Source organism: Bison bison, unplaced genomic scaffold (assembly GCF_000754665.1).
Source record: "Bison bison bison isolate TAMUID 2011002044 unplaced genomic scaffold, Bison_UMD1.0 scf7180017864517, whole genome shotgun sequence".
In the NCBI taxonomy this organism is placed as follows: Eukaryota; Metazoa; Chordata; class Mammalia; order Artiodactyla; family Bovidae; genus Bison; species Bison bison.
Genome location: NW_011495070.1, coordinates 7,953,528 through 7,971,462, shown reverse-complemented (window position 1 = coordinate 7,971,462; position 17,935 = coordinate 7,953,528). Strand labels below are relative to the sequence as shown.

The 17,935-nt window shown below is 36.3% G+C and overlaps 1 protein-coding gene across 1 annotated transcript in view; it reads left to right on the top strand.

Moving 5' to 3' along the window:
• The window catches only part of CLGN (calmegin), a 47,040-nt gene that overhangs the window by 15,217 nt on the left and 13,888 nt on the right, over positions 1 to 17,935 (top strand). Inside the window, exons 3-7 of the mRNA XM_010830314.1 lie at positions 982 to 1,040; positions 4,514 to 4,655; positions 8,192 to 8,273; positions 9,833 to 10,025; positions 13,145 to 13,334. Coding sequence (XP_010828616.1) covers positions 982 to 1,040; positions 4,514 to 4,655; positions 8,192 to 8,273; positions 9,833 to 10,025; positions 13,145 to 13,334 — 666 coding nt within the window. The remainder of the gene's footprint in view (positions 1 to 981; positions 1,041 to 4,513; positions 4,656 to 8,191; positions 8,274 to 9,832; positions 10,026 to 13,144; positions 13,335 to 17,935) is intronic.

Genomic DNA, 17,935 nt, shown 5'->3' with positions numbered 1-17,935 from the left:
AGTCACTAAATTCTGTCTGACTGTTTTATGACCCCAAAGATTGTAGTCTACCAGACTTCGCCATCTGTGGAATTTCCTAGGCAGGAATACTGGAATGGGTTGCCATTCCCTTCTCCAGGGATCAAACCTGCGTCTTCTGCATTGCAGGCAGTTTCTTTACCACTGAGCTACCAGGGAAGCTCACCTATGATCATACAGCAAATAAATTGCAGATTCCAAATTTAATTTAACTCTAGTTTTGCAAGATAGTTGGGCTTCCCTGATAGCTCAGTTGGTAACGAATCTGCCTGCAATGTAGGAGACCCCCGGATTGATTGTTGGGATGGGAAGAACCACTGGAGAAGGGATAGGCTAATCACTCCAGTATTCTTGGGCTTCCCTTGTAGCTCAGCTGATAGAGAATCTGCCCGCAGTGTGGGAGACCTGGATTCAATCCCTGGGTTGGGAAGATCCCATGGAGAAGGGAAAGGTTACCCACTCCAGTATTCTGGCCTGGAGAATTCCATGGATTATATGGTCCATAGGGTCCCCCACTCCAGTACTCTTGCCTGGAAAATCCCATGGACGGAGGAGCCTGGTAGGCTGCAGTCCATGGGGTCGCTAAGAGTCAGACATGACTGACTAACTTCACTTTCACTTTTCACTCTCATGTATTGGAGAAGGAAATGGCAACCCACTGCAGTGTTCTTGCCTGGAGAATCCCAGGGACGATGGAGCCTGGTGGGCTGCCGTCTATGGGGTCGCACAGAGTCAGACACGACTGAAGTGACTTAGCAGCAGCAGCAGCAGGGTCACAAAGAGTTGGACACGACTGAGCAACTTTCACTTTCTTTGCAAGATAGTAAATAGACATCCTTATTTAGCCTCTAGGGTGAAAAGGGACTATTGGATAATCTTTTGTTGTATTTCTGATACACATTGTATCTATAAATTGTTAGTTTTCTTTTAAATGATATATATTTCTTTTGATTTTATTTATAGGTGGGTATTATCAAAAGCAAAGAAAGATGATATAGATGCGGAGATTTCTATATATGATGGTACAGTATTATTTAAATATTCAACATAACAAGGATGACCGAGAGTGCATGCGCTTTTGAGATTATATTTCTGTTAAATATATATATGGGGCCTCAGGATCCATCCTGCTTCACAATACATGTTCAGTCTTTTGTCTCCTTTCTAGTATTTCTGGAAGTCCGAGTAATCCATACTTAAGCCACCATCCAGGTTTCTAACTCTTAAACAGTTGAATTTTCTCTCCCTGCAATTAGTCTTTTGCAGGATTTCCCAGGCTACTGCTATTCTCTACTGTTTCATCTCAAGCGTAGGCCCACTTCAGTTAAGTTGTAACTCATGGCATGATCCTCCTAGCGGGTGCAAGACAGGGGGCGTTTATGAGAGCTACAGGAAATGTGGCTGCTCCTGGAGCCACCGTCTCCAGGCCCATAACGTGTCTCTGATAGGTTATCTTCAGGCTTACCCTTAGAAAGAAAAGTCCTATTAGCAAGGGTCATCTTTTCTTCCTTAACAGGACTCTCCTGGAGTATGATGAAATAATTTCTTCCTCCTGTTAGTCTAAAACCAGTCTCCTCAGTTGTTAAATCGTAAAGCAGGATCGAATTTCCTCTCTCACAGACTACCTAAGATCCATAAGGATGTGACCCCCCATTCAGATCCCAATAGGAGTTACATGAGAATAACAACAGAACAGATAACAGCGTGTGTAGGAGGCCAACTGTCTCCTTCCCTCTCCCTCTCCATAGTGTCTATTAGTGTGAGATACAGATCATGCCTGCGTGTCGTCCGTGCTGTGTTCTCCATCCTAATACATCTGCTTCTCAACTCCAGAAGGAACTCTGCCATACGCACAGCACAAACAACACTGAGTTTAGTCATCTGAATTCATTTAGAAAAGAGAATGATAGAACTGTACCTAAAATAATACCCACAGAAATACATGCCATCAAACAGAATGCTTGACTTAAAACATCTATGTTTAGCTTACTTTACAGTTTTTTAGAACAACATTGGGTAGATGTATGCTGTATGTTTTTATTCTAGAAGTATCCACTGATAGAATTTTCCTAAAATTAGGTTATGGTCTATTTTAGAAGTGAGTTTAAGTCTGGACAGAATGACTCTTAGTGCTTAAATGGGTGAATTTTCCCTCAGCTTTAAATTAGAACTCAAGCAAGCAAGTGAAAAATGGGCTTACTAACAACACCTAAGTTTGGTCCATAGTCTTATTAAACATAATTATCCACAAAATAATTTTTTAGCATATTAGATTTGGTATGGTTGGTTGACTTTTCAATTTCTTGAAAGCACCTTTGAAAAATACAGAATCTCTTATTAAAGATTCAGGTCCTGAAAGTGGCATTTTGTATATAAATGTTAGCAATGTCTTTTATATAGTGGTTAGTTGAGACCAGTATCAATTTTTTTGCAGGAATATTTAGTATTTATAGTCATTAATAACCGGAGGAGGCGATGGCACCCCACTCCAGTACTCTTGCCTGGAAAATCCCATGGATGGAGGAGCCTGGTGGGCTGCAGTCCATGGGGTCTTGAAGAGTCAGACACGACTGAGTGACTTCACTTTCACTTTTCACTTTCATGCATTGGAGAAGGAAATGGCAACCCACTGCAGTGTTCTTGCCTGGAGAATCCCAGGGACGATGGAGCCTGGTGGGCTGCCGTCTATGGGGTCGCACAGAGTCAGACACGACTGAAGCGACTTAGCAGCAGCAACAGTAATTAATCACAGCTTCTGTCAAGTGCCCCTTGAGTAAAACCAATTGTTAGATTTTCAGGAGCAATCTGTGAGAAACATTATGTGCTGGAGAACAGGGTTTGCATTTGAGGGAGACTTACTTAAATTGTCAGATCAAGTTATTAATAAAAATACAGCTGTTTAAATAATCACCAGTTCTTTAAGTGACTAATTTTCAGGCTATCTTATAAAATTGTTTGAATTCTTTTCTAGATTTTACTTAAATCAGAGTTCACATTGCCTGGCCTTGAGTAAAGATTGGTTAATGAAAAGTTACTACTGATTTGAAGTTTGGAAAAACTTCTTGTCCTTGAGGAATAATCACCTTGTCACAGGTTTTCTAAAATTAAAGTAGTACTTTTAGAGAGTACGTTTTCATGGCTGATAAATGTATGCACGTAATTACAAAAGAAAGACAACGTAGTTTTAAAAATTCCTTTACTATCAATATCCTAAAATCCCTAAAGATATAGTTGTTACTTCTTAAAAGAAGGCCTTTGTGATTTGGTCAAGCCAAAGGTTAGTAGTGATAATACAGATGCTCATCAGTGTGAGAAAAGAAAATGAATTCACCTTTTTAAGAAAAGTTTAGTATATCCAAGTTGGGGGACAAAAAGGAAAACAAACCTGAAAAGTTGAAAAAATGAATTTTTGAAAGCCCAAGAAAGTGTGCACAATGATAGACCCCAAAACACCCCTCTCTGACTAGTGAGACTGTTCAGGTTCTTGTCCTGTTGTTTTTTCGAAAGAAAAAAATGTATATAAAGTGCATTGGTAAATTCAGAAGTGCCCATATTTCATGTTGGCACAATTCTGGAAAATAGCCAGCGTTCACTAAATTTTCTTGGAATAGGCAATACATCTAATTTTCAAAATTGGAACGTTTTATACAAACTAATATAAATTAGTTATTTACTGTTTTAAAAGGAGGAAAGTCCAGCCCACAACTTTGAGGCAACAGATGACCCATTCATCTTTGTATTGTATGCATCCCATGATATAATTGCAGGAGCTTCCTGATCTAAAATGGGGACAAGTCCAGCCAGAGAGGGCCTCACTCAGCGTTGCTCTGCTGCGGCCTAGTGCTAATCTAGCTTATAGGACTTTCTTGGCCAAAAGTTCTGAGAACTGATTGGCTTAGCTCAGAAAGAGTAACTGCAATTTGTGTTCTTTGGGCATACAATTTTTAAAATAAAATTTAAATCACTACAATAACTTCTGCAAAGTAAGCAAAGTAGTTGATGACACCATGAATTTCAAAATACATAGACTGAGGCAAATTCATTTTGTGTTAAAGAGGTATTTTGTCTCCTATGTAATTTAAAAATAACTCATTTTAAAAATACAATGAGACCCTATGAGACAAACAAATTCTGTGGTTTCAATGATTACAGTCTTTCAGAGAAATCCAAATTAAGCCAGCTTTGGAGGTCCTTTAATTAAATGCTCTAATATCTGTTGTTTATTAGTGAGTTGGTCAAGAAGTTCATTCGGGTTTTTCCATAAGAGGTTGCAGAAACACCTGAATGTTTTTGGCCAACCCAATAGTTCCCACAATTTTAGGAGAAAAAAGAGAGCAGACATACATACAAGTGCAGGTACTAGTTCCTGATTTAAAATGTGATTTTATTTTTCCAAAATCAGCCTTCACGGAAAAATCTTATTGGTTACCATTTCTGATAATTTTTAAGTCAGTGTTTTTGGTTTTAGTTTAACTTGCTTGATTTTGTATTTTAGGAAGATGGGAAATAGAAGAATTGAAAGAAAATCGAATACCTGGTGATCGAGGACTGGTGTTGAAATCTAGAGCAAAGCATCATGCAATATCTGCTGTGTTAGCAAAACCCTTCATCTTTGCTGATAAACCTCTGGTAGTTCAGTAAGTTTTATTATGTTTTGAATACTTTTTCTAACATTTATTTTAGTTCTGTATAATTTGGCTTCTGAATATGGGTATAAAAATTCAGATTTCCCTTTCCCATTTCATTTATTTAAATACACGATGTGTGTATACGCACAAACACCCTGAGGTTTTGAATGAAACGGAGACTTGTTGCAAAATTATATTAATATAACATTTGCTATAATATGCAATATTCCACCAGCATAATCTATATAGTGCATATTAAAATCATCATTTTGTTTGAACTCTTTACTTCAAATTGACTTGCTGTTGAGATATATTAACTTCAATATATTTTAAATAGAACTATAAATATTGCTGTTGAACCAGTGATAAGATTCAAAGGCAGCAAATTTGTTTTAAAGAGGAAATGCCCTTTTAAAGGTCTGTGTTCTCATAGAGTCTTCCTCTCCCCTCCCTCAAAATATGGCATACGCTAGTTTTGTGGTATTGCTTGCATGTGTAACTACTGTAAAATCAAGTATTAATTCCTCAAGCTTGTTTCACCTATACTGGTATAAATCCAAAATAGATCTGTACAAATACAGTTACAAAACAAATGAAATGCATATTAAAAACAGTGAAAAGGAAATGTAGAAATGTTATTTTCTATCTTATATCGGAAGATTGGGCTGTCCAAAGTTAATTACAGCATAAGTACTACTAAGTATAAGCTTACTAACTATAAATTTGTTTTAAACTTTTTGTTAGCATGTTAAATATCTGCTTGCGTGGTATAACTAAAATGCCATTTTGTGTTTTAAAAATGTAAAACAATATGGCATTTGGTATAATTGGTTTAATTTTTTGGCTCTGATGCTTTGATTTAGTTGCATTGTTATTTCAAGAAATTTAAAATATCAGATGTCAAAAGAGTATACAACCATTTAATCAAATGAAGAATATTACCATAAGTATTTACTGGGATTTAATATTTGAGCTTGATATTATGGCATTATTCAGAGTTTTGTATTTATTTCTTCTTGAAAATTTGAAAGTAATCTTATTCTGTTGAATTTAGGTGAATATAATTTTCTATTTTAATATTTTGTGGCTTAAATGAAAGGTTAAAGGAAAATAATACAAAATTTAATTTCTCCAGAGTAAAATGAATCAAGTTTGGTATTTTTAGAAAGTATAAATCACTGCTAGGCAAGTAAGTGAAAGATAGTTTACAAGATTGGAAGCAAAGATAGTAAGTCTAAAAAAGTATTAAAGCAATTGTGAACTGAAAAAAGAAAAGGAGAATCAAAAAGAATTGAATAGTGGTCTTTGATATGCTTGAAAACAATTCAAAGAAGGATAATATAAAATGAAATAGTATAGATAAAATAAATTTTGTATTAACTATTATAAATACTATTTATAACTATTATAAATACTATAAAAACTATTATATACTATTTATAACTATTATAAATACTATAAATATAGTATAACTCATAAATATGAACTATTTAAGACATAACTTTAAAACTGCTTTTCCCAAATTATGTACTTATTAATATGCATTATATGGTCATATAAGGTTTAGAAACTAAGAATATCTGAACCTTAAAGATAAGGAAGCATATTTGCCCATTAAAGATTTTGAGAGTTCTACATAAAAAACCTGTTCTTAATTTGAACATTGTGTTTCCCAAACATATTTGACCACAGAAGTTTTTTCCACCCTAAACAATAATTACTATTTCATAGGACAGTTTAGAAAATGGCTCTCTAAAGAGAAGAGGGTTAACATATACTCGGCATTTGTCCTCAGTTTTCGTGTGATTTAAGATTAGCAGCAAGCAGTCGGTCCAGCTCTATGACTTACATTTCACTGATCCTCGAATTCATTGTGAACTGTTTACACTAGGCACAAGTTAATGATGTGAAAAATCTGAAAGTATGCAGCGTATGAAATAGTGATCAAGTCCATGCATAATAAGATAGCAAAACTGTCTTACAGTTATAAAGACAATTTATACAATTGTTATCTCTAGGTCTTTTCACAGAACCCTCAGATCACCTATAATAAAGCTCTAAGAGTCGCAGATATTTACCTTTAGTTCACATTATACACCATTTCTTTTACTTCATGCTCTTCAAAGATATGTTTCATGAAGGAAAAGTTTATCAGCTACTGCTAAAATAAAAATATTGATAAGGCCTTGAGGAAAACAAACTCCTTGATTTAAGACGTGAAAAAAGAACAAAACAAAACTTTTCTTCTGATCATAACAAGCTAACATTTTTGAGCATTTACTGGCCCATCACTGTGCAGGACGACTTCTAGTCAGCATAACAGTCCTTAGAGGTGGAGGTGTGGGCAGTGCTCCCTCATGATAGATGAGCAAATGGAGGCCAGAGCTTTAGTGCTGTGTCTTGAGCCAGGGCCTACCAAAATCAAGAACAAATCTCAGGTCTTTCTGACTCCAGAGTGCTTGCTTGTAACCACTGTTGTAGAAATCTGGAGAAATAAAGCAGAATACAAAGTAGGGAGGAGAAATCACCCAGCAACTCAGAGATTATCACTTAAAACTTTACTGTATTTTCTCTATTCTTTTCTGTATAAAATGCATATTACTAATTGGGCTCAAACTGTCAAAGTTTTGTATGCTAGTTTTACTTTGTCACTGAAGTCTCTTCAGAAACATTTTAAACTAATTTTTTATTAAAATTATCACTATATCCTGTTACTTCTCTGGTTCTCATCTGCTTTTGCTTTAATTCATTAAAGCAGTCATAACATTTTTGGTTTTCACTGTTTTTCACTTTGATGTCCATTTCCTCATTGACTTTTGTCACACATAATTCACCAATTTACTGAAAATCTCTTCTACATATTGTTCAGTAAGACTGTCTATTGCCTAAACAAGACACCAGAACTTGTGATGAGAATTAGTGTTGTTAAATCCATGAGAAGACTGCCGTGTCAGTTTGCTTTCTTAGCTGTTACACTATATTTCCCCTGCCTCCTGGCTGCTAAGATCTGAAATAGTCCAGGTTTACAAAATCTCTTTGCTGGGGTTATTTAATTAAATGTACAACTTTTTAAACCTGGTTTAGGTGTAGCTGAACTAAAAGACAAATTAGTTATTGAACTGAATAGCTAAGGTCATTTGCAGTTTCCCAGAAACCTGTGCTGTAACTGTGATCCCCATAGTCTTCATTTTTCACTTTATAAAGAGTATGTATAGTATGTACCTATTTTAACTTGAAGTTTCCTGCTAAAAGTTTTAATCAAAGTATCTTATTCTTAATTAAACAGTTTTGATGAAAAAATTTATTTCAGCAAATTAATTGGCTTTTCTATAGTTGTTTATAGTCATTCTATTTTCAGTATTTTAAGGATGTTCATGGAAAAGGCCTTTCTGCTTGTTCCTCACAGGTTGTGGATGTACTTTGTGTGAGCTTTCTGGTAATGTAAATGTTTGTGTTTAAATGAATTGAGAGTAATACATTAGATTTTGAAGAGCAATTAGTAATTTTTATTTATCAGCAGTATGATTCTTTTTCCCTTCATTTAGATATGAAGTAAATTTTCAAGATGGTATTGATTGTGGAGGTGCATACATTAAACTCCTAGCAGACACTGATGGTTTGAATCTGGTATGATATTTTAATGTTTAAGAAAGCCTTATTAAAGTTAATAAGCATTTCTAAGGAGTAATTGACACAACTGAAATTTTTATTTTCATCTGAAGTCAAAAATAACTTTGGAAATTTTTATCCAAGATGAATTTATATGGCTTTTCCATGTGCCTTCAAGTTTCATGCACAGCCGTGTTACTTGATGGCGTCAGTTCTGTAATCTTTAGCGATGTGAGAAAGGTTGCCAAGTCTATAAAATTAAATATAACCTGGTGCTTGTAAATGTCACCGAGAGATCAACTAACAGTTATTTTCTTTACAAAGTAATAATCATAAGTTTGTTTTGTTAGGAGAAGTAAGATAATGGAGCAAAGCAGCAAAACAAAATGGCCAAAGAATCAAATTAAAAAGGCAGATCAGCTCAGGAGTTAGCAGTCTGCAAAAATTTACTAACTTAAAAATGTTAAGTTCATAATGAAGCAGATTATATTAGAACCATTTGAAGTTTGGAGACATTTCTTATAGAATCCTCCCACAGGAGGCTGTGTCAGAATTTCTGCATATAACAAATATAAAACGAATGAGGTGTTAATGGGATATTTGTCAGAACTCCTGGATATGAAACATTAAAGGATTCGTTTACTTAGATAAGGTCAAGGGGAAGCCATTTGTAGTTTATGGTGCAACTCTTAGGCGTTGTGAGGTGACAATCAGCTGAAGGTACAGTGGCAATAATAAAGTCAGGTGCCAAGTGGTTTTCTAAACACTGTATCTGGTTAACTCAGTTAATCCTTAGAGAAGCCTTATAAGGTATGTACTATTATTATCCCCATCAGAGGTGATGGAATAGAACTACGGGGAGGTTGGAAGATTTGCTCAGGGCCACACACAGCTGGTTTAAAGGCAACAGTGGGATCTGAACCTCAGTATCTGATGCCAGATCCCATGCTCTTAACCAGTAGGCCATGCCAAATGAATCCATGGGGTTTTCCAGACAGGAATACTGGAGTGGGTTGCCATTTCCTTCTCCAGGGGATCCTCCCAACCCAAGGATTGAGCTCAGGTCTCCCGCATTGCAGGCAGACTCTTTACCATCTGAGCCACCAGGGAATCCCGAAGAGGAACGACTAGTGGTGAAACGGGGAGCAAGTCACTCCCCGTTCTTCACTTTGTGCTTAAAGGGCACCGCTTTCTGGTGTCTTACTGAATAGTACTAGTGCCTAAGTAAGCACTGCAGTCTTCAGTCACAGTACGTTTTTCTCTATGCTTAATTTTCTTAGTAAGATATTAATACAGACCTATATAGAGTGATTAAAGCCTATTATGTTGTTAAAGTGGTTCCAGCTTCTCTCCTCCATCTTCAAAATGGAAGTAGTGTGTGCATTTTAAGAAAAAAAAATTTGTTTTTAAATAAAACTTGTCATTTTTCCACATCCTTTATTGTCAATGTGTCAACTAACTCTTTGGTGAATTAGCATTTAATACATCTTTGTGAACTCTACCCAATGGGGTAGAATAGAGAAATTCATTAAATATTTCAATTCTGGACTAATCCTAATACTCATCTCTCTTTGAAGGAAAATTTCTATGATAAAACATCCTATACCATTATGTTTGGGCCAGATAAATGTGGAGAAGATTATAAACTTCATTTTATCTTCAGACATAAACATCCCAAAACTGGAGTTTTTGAAGAAAAACATGCCAAACCTCCAGATGTAGACCTTAAAAGGTTCTTCACAGACAGGAAGACTCATCTTTATACCCTTGGTATATCCTTTTAATTCATTCATTAATTTAAAAGTATTTGCTGACTACCAGTATTTTCATGGCAAGTGCTTTGGGAGAAGCAAGCAAGGCTCTTCTGTTAAGGATTTATCTTTTTAGGAAAATCAGACACACATACTTACAGCACAGGCAGAAAGGAAAGCGCCATATGAGATACAGTTAAGAGCTCAAAAGCAATGCTGCTTTCAGTTAAGAAACTTCGGGAAAACCTGGGGAAGGTGATTCTATTTGACCTAATCTTAAGTTTAGGTATACCATGTGGAACATAGGAGAGGAAAGGGATATTTTGGGTACCCTGACATTAGCGATGCTGACAGAATAGAAAACCGGAAAATAAGGTTAAAGAGGGAGAAATCCTTAACATTAGACTTTATTCTATAGGCAGTTGTCATCGTTGGGTCCTGCCTGGGTGGTAGTTAAAGGGAAGGCATTCAGCAACCATCTGTTAACATACTTAGCTTTACTTTTGCCGCTAGGAGTTTGAGTGTACATTGACTGGGAGAAACATTATATTATATATAACGTTTGAGTGTACATTGACTGGGAGAAACATTATATAGGATAGTTTCTCCTCTTTCCAGGAGTTTCTCCTCATCCAGTACAGATGGTTAGGTACTATGATTTCTTAAAATCCAAGCATGTCAGAACCTAACAGGACAACTCCATCCAAGACTAACATGTATCAACTTTCTTCCTCAAAACTGCAGTTACAGAAACATTCCTTTTTGTCTGCCAAGGCAGAGACCAATTTTATTTTTAATGTTAATATCAAAGACCTTTCTCTGAAATTGGAAAATAGTACTGGACATTTGGGGGAATGTAAGGTAAACTCTTAAAACATAGAAATAATGAGAAATTATAACTAGAACAGAAAAAAAATGAATTTTAATTAGACCTTGTATAAACCTAGTCAAAACCAATATGATAGTATATATATCAGAGGACACAATTCGACTTTCAGGAATTTTTCCAAAGGAAATAATCCAGAAGGAAGAAAATGACCTGTGTGTGAAAATATACTGTAAATTGCAAGCAGCTCAAACGTTGCAGTGGTGGTTTTCTTTCTATGCAGTACAATACAAAAAGATAACTATGAAAATGTTCAGCTTATAATATTAAAATGGGGGAAGAAAGAAAAGTTGGAGGCGCATTCTGATGGCCACTAGACAAATTATGCAAACAAAACCAAAAGCTTAGAGAAGTCTTAACTTTTATTAATCACCTGATAGGCACCATGCTCTGTGCTAGGCTCTTTGTTTAGAACAGTCATGTGAGGTGAGCAGTTTTTATTTTGCCTTAATTTAAGTAACTTGCCCTAGGAAACAAAAGTAATTGGTAGAGCTGGAATTAAAATTCAAGCAAATTCTTAAAACATTTGCTTTTCTTACTATGATACACAAAAAGTTTGTTGTGCTAGGATTATCCACTTTTAAAGGAATTTTTTCCTTTTAAAAAACCTTTCTGTATTATATTTTCATAACATTATTCTGTAGTTGTTCTAAGAACCTTACAGACTCCCTTAAAAAGAGTTTATAATACAGTGCCTTTTGTGGTGAATTCATTTAGAATATTTAAAGCCGTTTTCTAAACGGAAAGTTTTTTGGCTAAAGATTTTTGACAAAGATGTCAAAGTGATGTAATTGTCATGTGCTTTTTTTGGATTTACTGTAATTTTAAAATACTTGAGTTGCAAAATTGAGTCAGAAAATACTCTTTCAGGGTTTTTTCTTGAGAAATGCCTTTTTTGAATTAGAGTCTAGTACATTTTTGCATTTAAGATCTTATTATTGTTAGTTGTGCTTTTTTCCTTTGTGTACTAATATAGTTTTATAGTCTCAGCTGTAATAGAAAATGGTGGAGAAAAAAAGAGAAGGGGGGAAACACTGAGTCTCCATTTGCATTATTTGAATTTGTATATAAATTGCAATATTTGATGTTGAAATAAACAATTTGGCATTGTTGTGACTGAAAACCTCTGGAGATTACTTCAGTAATGTTTTTTCAGAAAGTGGTTGTCTACATGGCTAGTTAAGTCAGGATCATCCTGACATTTATTGACAGCTCCTACTTCCTTACTGGGCTTCCCAGGTTGTTCAGCTGGTGAAGAATCAGCCTGCAATGCAGGAGGCCCAGGTTCTATCCCTGGGTGGGGAAGATCCCTTGGAGAAGGAAGCGCCTTCCTACTCCAGAGTGAATCAGACACGACTTAGCAGCTAAACCACCACTGCCACCACCACCTCCTTAACTTACTTTACTAAAAGCAAATGTTAAGCTATTACTTTTTATCTACCATTCTTTCCAAAGATAAAAATTGTGCTCAGTGACTCCCCACCCCATGTTTATAGAAGGGGGAGAGAGCTTTCCTTTTGTTTTTATAATCACAGGAGTCCTTATGAAACTTCTGATGTGGTAACTTTTAAAGAGCTAGAGTTTACCTCGAAACAACATACCAAAGCATGAGCTGGAGTGTTTTCAATCATCCTTAAGATATTTTACACTACAATGTAGGAATCAATGAATTTGAAATGCCGATGAGTTTTATAGATTTCTAGATCATAGGAGTGTGTGAATGTTAAACTCCTGGTTTTGGTGTCTAGATTAAGGTTATATAGAAGGATGTCCTTGTTTTTAGGAAATGTACATTAAAACATTCAGGGATGATACGAATGAGGTCAATAACTTACTCTCAAGTAATTCAAGAAAAAGTGAAGTTCTTTATATGTACTTGCAACTTTTAAAGTTTGAGGTCGTTTCAAAAAATTATTGTAAAATAGTGAAGATTGGGTTGTATTCTGTAACTATAAAAGACTAAAGCTGAATGGTTATGTGAGTCCTAAATTGAGTCAGCAATTGGGTATTTTTTTATTTGAGAAGTAATGGAGCATTTTATTAAATTTTTATTATTAAAATTTTATGTTTGGTTTTAGAAAACATTATATCTAGTGATTTTTGCATATTTTGATTTAATACTTTGTTAATTCCTCTATTCTGCTTGAGAGAAAATTTTACCCATGAAGTTTAGGGTAGTTTTTTTATTTAGAAGATTATCTTTAACACGTCTATCATTATGATAAGTGTAATATGTTTAAATTGGTCCTCAGTGATGAATCCAGATGACACATTTGAAGTATTAATTGATCAGATAGTTGTAAACAAAGGAAGCCTACTAGAGGATGTGGTTCCTCCTATCAATCCTCCCAAAGAAATTGAAGATCCCACTGATGAAAAACCTGATGATTGGGATGAAAGAGCAAAAATCCCTGATGCTTCTGCTGTCAAACCAGAAGACTGGTAAGCAAAGAATTCAGTAGCAAAGCATTGTTTGGCACAAAGTAATAAAATGTAACATACAAGTGACGTTTACAACCAATGAAACATATTCTTTTAAACATCAGAAATACTTATTTTTGACTTTTAAGAGAAATACTTCTCTGAAATGGATTTTTGCACTTCCTACCTTTTAATTATCTTAATTTTCATTTTAATTAATTTTGTTCCCTTTTCATATATATATATAAATATATATAATGTATACTTCCAACATGCATATTTTATTTTGTATTCTTTCAGTGCTGTGGGGAAAAGAATACCATGAGTCTAAAGCAGCAGCGCTTTAATTTCTGTTCCCGGTTTGATCTTATGTATGTGTGTGCATATTTTACATAGTTGTGGTCGTTGCAGTTAATGATGAGTTGGCTTTAAATAGCCATATCCTCAGCATCTTATAAAACTATATGGGATGCGCTTGTCTTCCCAGGAGACACTAGTTACATTACATTACATTAAATAATCTGCTTGCGAAGGCAAAAGACGCAAGAGACAGAAATTCGACCCCTGGATTGGGACGATGCTCTGGAGAAGGAAATAGCGACCCACTCGTCTTCTGCCTGGGAAATCCCCTGGACAGAGGAGCCTGGTGGGCTCCAGTCCGTGTAGTTGTAGCAGAGTCAGACATGGTGAGCACACGTGCAGCAGCAGCAGGATGCAAACACCGCCTTTCACGCTGGGGCTTGTCATAATTGTTTTAGTAGACAGCAGAAGTTTTAAATTTTTATGAAGTCCGGTTTGTCAGTATTTGATAATTCATGGTTTTTGCATCTTCCTAAGATATTATGCCTAAATGTGACAAAGATTTTTTGTTTTCTAGACAAATAATTTTGACTAAAACTCTGTTTGAAGTTTGTTATTACATGTAGTGTGAGATATAAATCAAGATTAATTTTCAAAAATATGGATGTCTGATTGTTCTACTTTTGGCATCCATTTGATGTCCATATTGATACCCCCTCTTTCTTTTCTGCATCAGGTTTTTTCTTGATACGTTTAGCTACAGGTTTATCAATTTTATTGAGCTGTTTAGAGGACGGGCTTTGGTTTTAGTTTCTGTTGGCATTTTTTCTATTCTTACTTTGGACTTAATTTACTTCCTTTTTCTGCTTTTTTAAGGTAGAAAATAATTTCGGATAGAAGCAGCTATAATTTTTCTCTCAGCACTGCTTTTACTATGTTCCACAAATATCTACTATTTCTGAGAACATTCATTCATACTGTTTTACAATTTCCCTAGTGATTTCTTTTTTGATTCACATATTTTTTAAAGTGTTACTTTGTTGTCAATTATTTATGGATTTTCCAGATATAATTTTCACTTTAACTCCCAATATAATTCTGTTGTTGTCAGAAAACATTTACAAATGTCACTTACATCAGCTTGGTTGATAGTGTTGTTCTAAAGCCTTTGTATTCCTAATGGTTTTCAGCCTGTTCTCTTATTGGGAAGAGAAAATAAGCCTTCAACTATGATTGTAGCTCTGTCTTTATCTCCTTTGAGTTCTATTTGTTTTGTTTTGTGTAATTTGAAGGTCTAGATCACTAGATCAATTCACAGTGTTTCATGACCTCTTGAGGAACTGAGCTTTTTATTATTATGAAATGTTCTTCTTTATAAATTCATAATTACTCTGTCTTGGAATCTACTTGGTCTGATACTAGATCAGCACTCCCATTTCTTTTAATCATAGTTCCACTGAATATTATTTTCCATTATTTACCTGTAACCTGTATGTTGTTGTTATTCAGTTGCTAAGTTGTATCTGACTCTTTGTGACCCCATGGACTGTGGCATGCCAGGCTTCCGGGTCCTTCACTATCCCCCGGAGTTTGCCCAAACTCACGTCCATTGAGTCGATGATGCCATCCAGCCATCTCATCCTCTGACACCCCCTTCTCCTCCTGCCTTTCCATCTTTCCCAACATCAGGGTCTTTTCCAGTGAGTCGGCTCTTCACATCAGGTGGCCAAAATATTGGAGCTTCAGCATCAGTCCTTCCAATGATATTCAGGGTTGATTTCCTTTAGAATGTATGGGTTTGATCTCCTTGCTATTCAAGGGACTCTGAACTATCTTCTCCAACACCACAGTTCAAAAGCATCAATTCTTCGGCACTCAGCTTTCTTTATGGTTCAGCTCTCACATCCATACATGACTACTGGAAAAACCGTAGTTTTGACTATGTAGGCAAAGTCATGTCTCTGCTTTTTAACATGCTGTCTAGGTTGGTCATGGCTTTTCTTCCAAGGAGCAAGCATCTTTTAATTTCATGGCTACAGTCACTGTCCATGGTGATTTCAGAACCCAAGAAAAGAAAACCTGCCACTGTTTCCACTTTTCCCCCACCTATTTGCCATGAAGTGATGGGACTGGATGCCTTGATCTTAGTTTTTTGAATGTTGAGTTTCAAGCCAGCTTTTTCACTGTCCTCTTTTACCCTCATCAAGAGGCTCTTTAGTTCCTCTTTGCTTTCTGCCATTAAAGTGGTATCATCTGCATGTCTTAGGTTGCTGTTATTTCTCCTGTAATCTTGATTCCAGCTTGTGATTCTTCCAGTATGGCATTTCACATAATGTATTCTGCATATCAGTTAAATAAAGAGGGTGACAATATACAGCCTTTGATGTACTCTTTTCCCAATTTTGAACCAGTCCATTGTTCCATGTCCAGTTCTACTTCTTGACCTGCAAAGAGGTTTCTGAGGAGGCAGGTAAAGTGGTCTGGTATTGCCATCTCTTTCAGAATTTTCCACAGTTTGTTGTGATCCACACAGTCAAAGGCTTTAGCATAGTCACTGAAGTGGAAGTAGAAGGTTTTCTGGAGCTCTCCTGCTTTTTCTATGATTCAGTGGATGTTGGCAGTTTGATTTCTGGTTTCCTTTGCTTTTTATAAATCCAGTTGGTACATCTGGAAGTTTTCAATTCATGTATTGTATAGCCTACCTTGAAGGATTTTGAGCATTACCTGTATATGCCTTTATTTTTCAGGTGATTTTCTTGTAGTCAACTGTATTTGGGTCTTGCCTTTTAATTGGAATGTTTTAAATCATCTACATTTAATGCAGTTATTGATACAGTTAGATATAAACCTGCTGTCTTGCTGTTTGTTTTTTCTTTGTCCCATATAGTTTGTGGCTTTTTATAAAATTTTTTTCCTGACTATCTTTGAATTGAGTTAGTTTTTTGAGCCTTCTGTTTTTTCTTTCTGTTGGCCTTTTGGCTTTTCCTCTGTAGTCTCTTGTTTTACTGGTTGCTGTAGGTTTTGCAGTGCATGTCTTAAACGTATTTCAGTCTCAGTTCAGTCACTCAGTCATGTCCGACTCTTTGCAACCCCATGAACCGCAGCACGCCAGGCCTCCCTGTCCATCACCAACTCCTGGAGTCCACCCAAACCCATGTCCATCGACTCGGTGATGCCATCCAGCCATCTCATCCTCTGTCGTCCCCTTCTTCTCCTGCCCTCAATCTTTCCCAGCATCAGGGTCTTTTCCAATGAGTCAGCTCTTTGCATCAGGTGGCCAAAGTATTGGAGATCTCCAGTAGCATATTGGGCACCTACTAACCTGGGGAGTTCCTCTTTCAGTTCCTATCATTTTGCCTTTTCATTACTGTTCATGGGATTCTCAAGGCAAGAATACTGAAGTGGTTTGCCATTCCTTTCTCCAGTGGACCACATTCTGTCAGACCTCTCCACCATGACCCGCCTGTCTTGGGTGGCCCCACACGGCATGGCTTAGTTTCATTGAGTTAGACAAGGCTGTGGTCCATGAGATCAGATTGGCTAGTTGTCTGTGATTGTGGTTTCAGTCTGTCTGCCCTCTGATGCCCTCTCTCAGCGCCTACCATCTTACTTGGGTTTCTCATACCTTGGACATGGGATATCTCTTCACGGCTGCTCCAGCAAAGCGCAGCCGCTGCTCCTTACCCTGGATGCAGGCGGCTGCGAGGGCGCACAAGCGCGGCCAAGAGGAGCTACCCCACGTCAGCCTACTCTCAAGTAATGTTATACTGCTAATGGGTAACACTTGGCCACTATTTCTCTAAGTATTTGTGTATGCATCCCCATCTCTTTTGAGGAGATGCCACTGAAAAATGTGTTAGACTGCTTTACGGTTGTTAAACAAGTCACTGAGGATCTATTCATTGTTTTAAACCAGTTTCTCTCTGTGTACCTCACTTGGGAAAGTGTCTATTCCTCTTCAAGTTCTTGTTGTTTGTAAGCATTGAGGTTACCACCTATTGAAAGCATGGAATGTTGCTCCTGGAAAACCAAGTGTTACCTTGTTAACTCTTGTAAATAAAGAGGGATACTGGTTAGCAATGAAAATGTCTTTACCTTCAGGAAAATAGTATAAGAGGGAAGGAACTTGTGCAAAATAGGAATAACAGTACCTTTAAAAAAAAGTAGTCACTTACCAGTGTATCACTTCCATGAATTCATGGTGTCAGAAAAGATAGGACTATATTTGTATGTGTGTAGTTTCTAACTGCTTCATATTTGTCTGCCTATAAAGAGTAAGGATGGGACATAGGTTTGCCCTTAAAGAGAAAAACTGTATATAC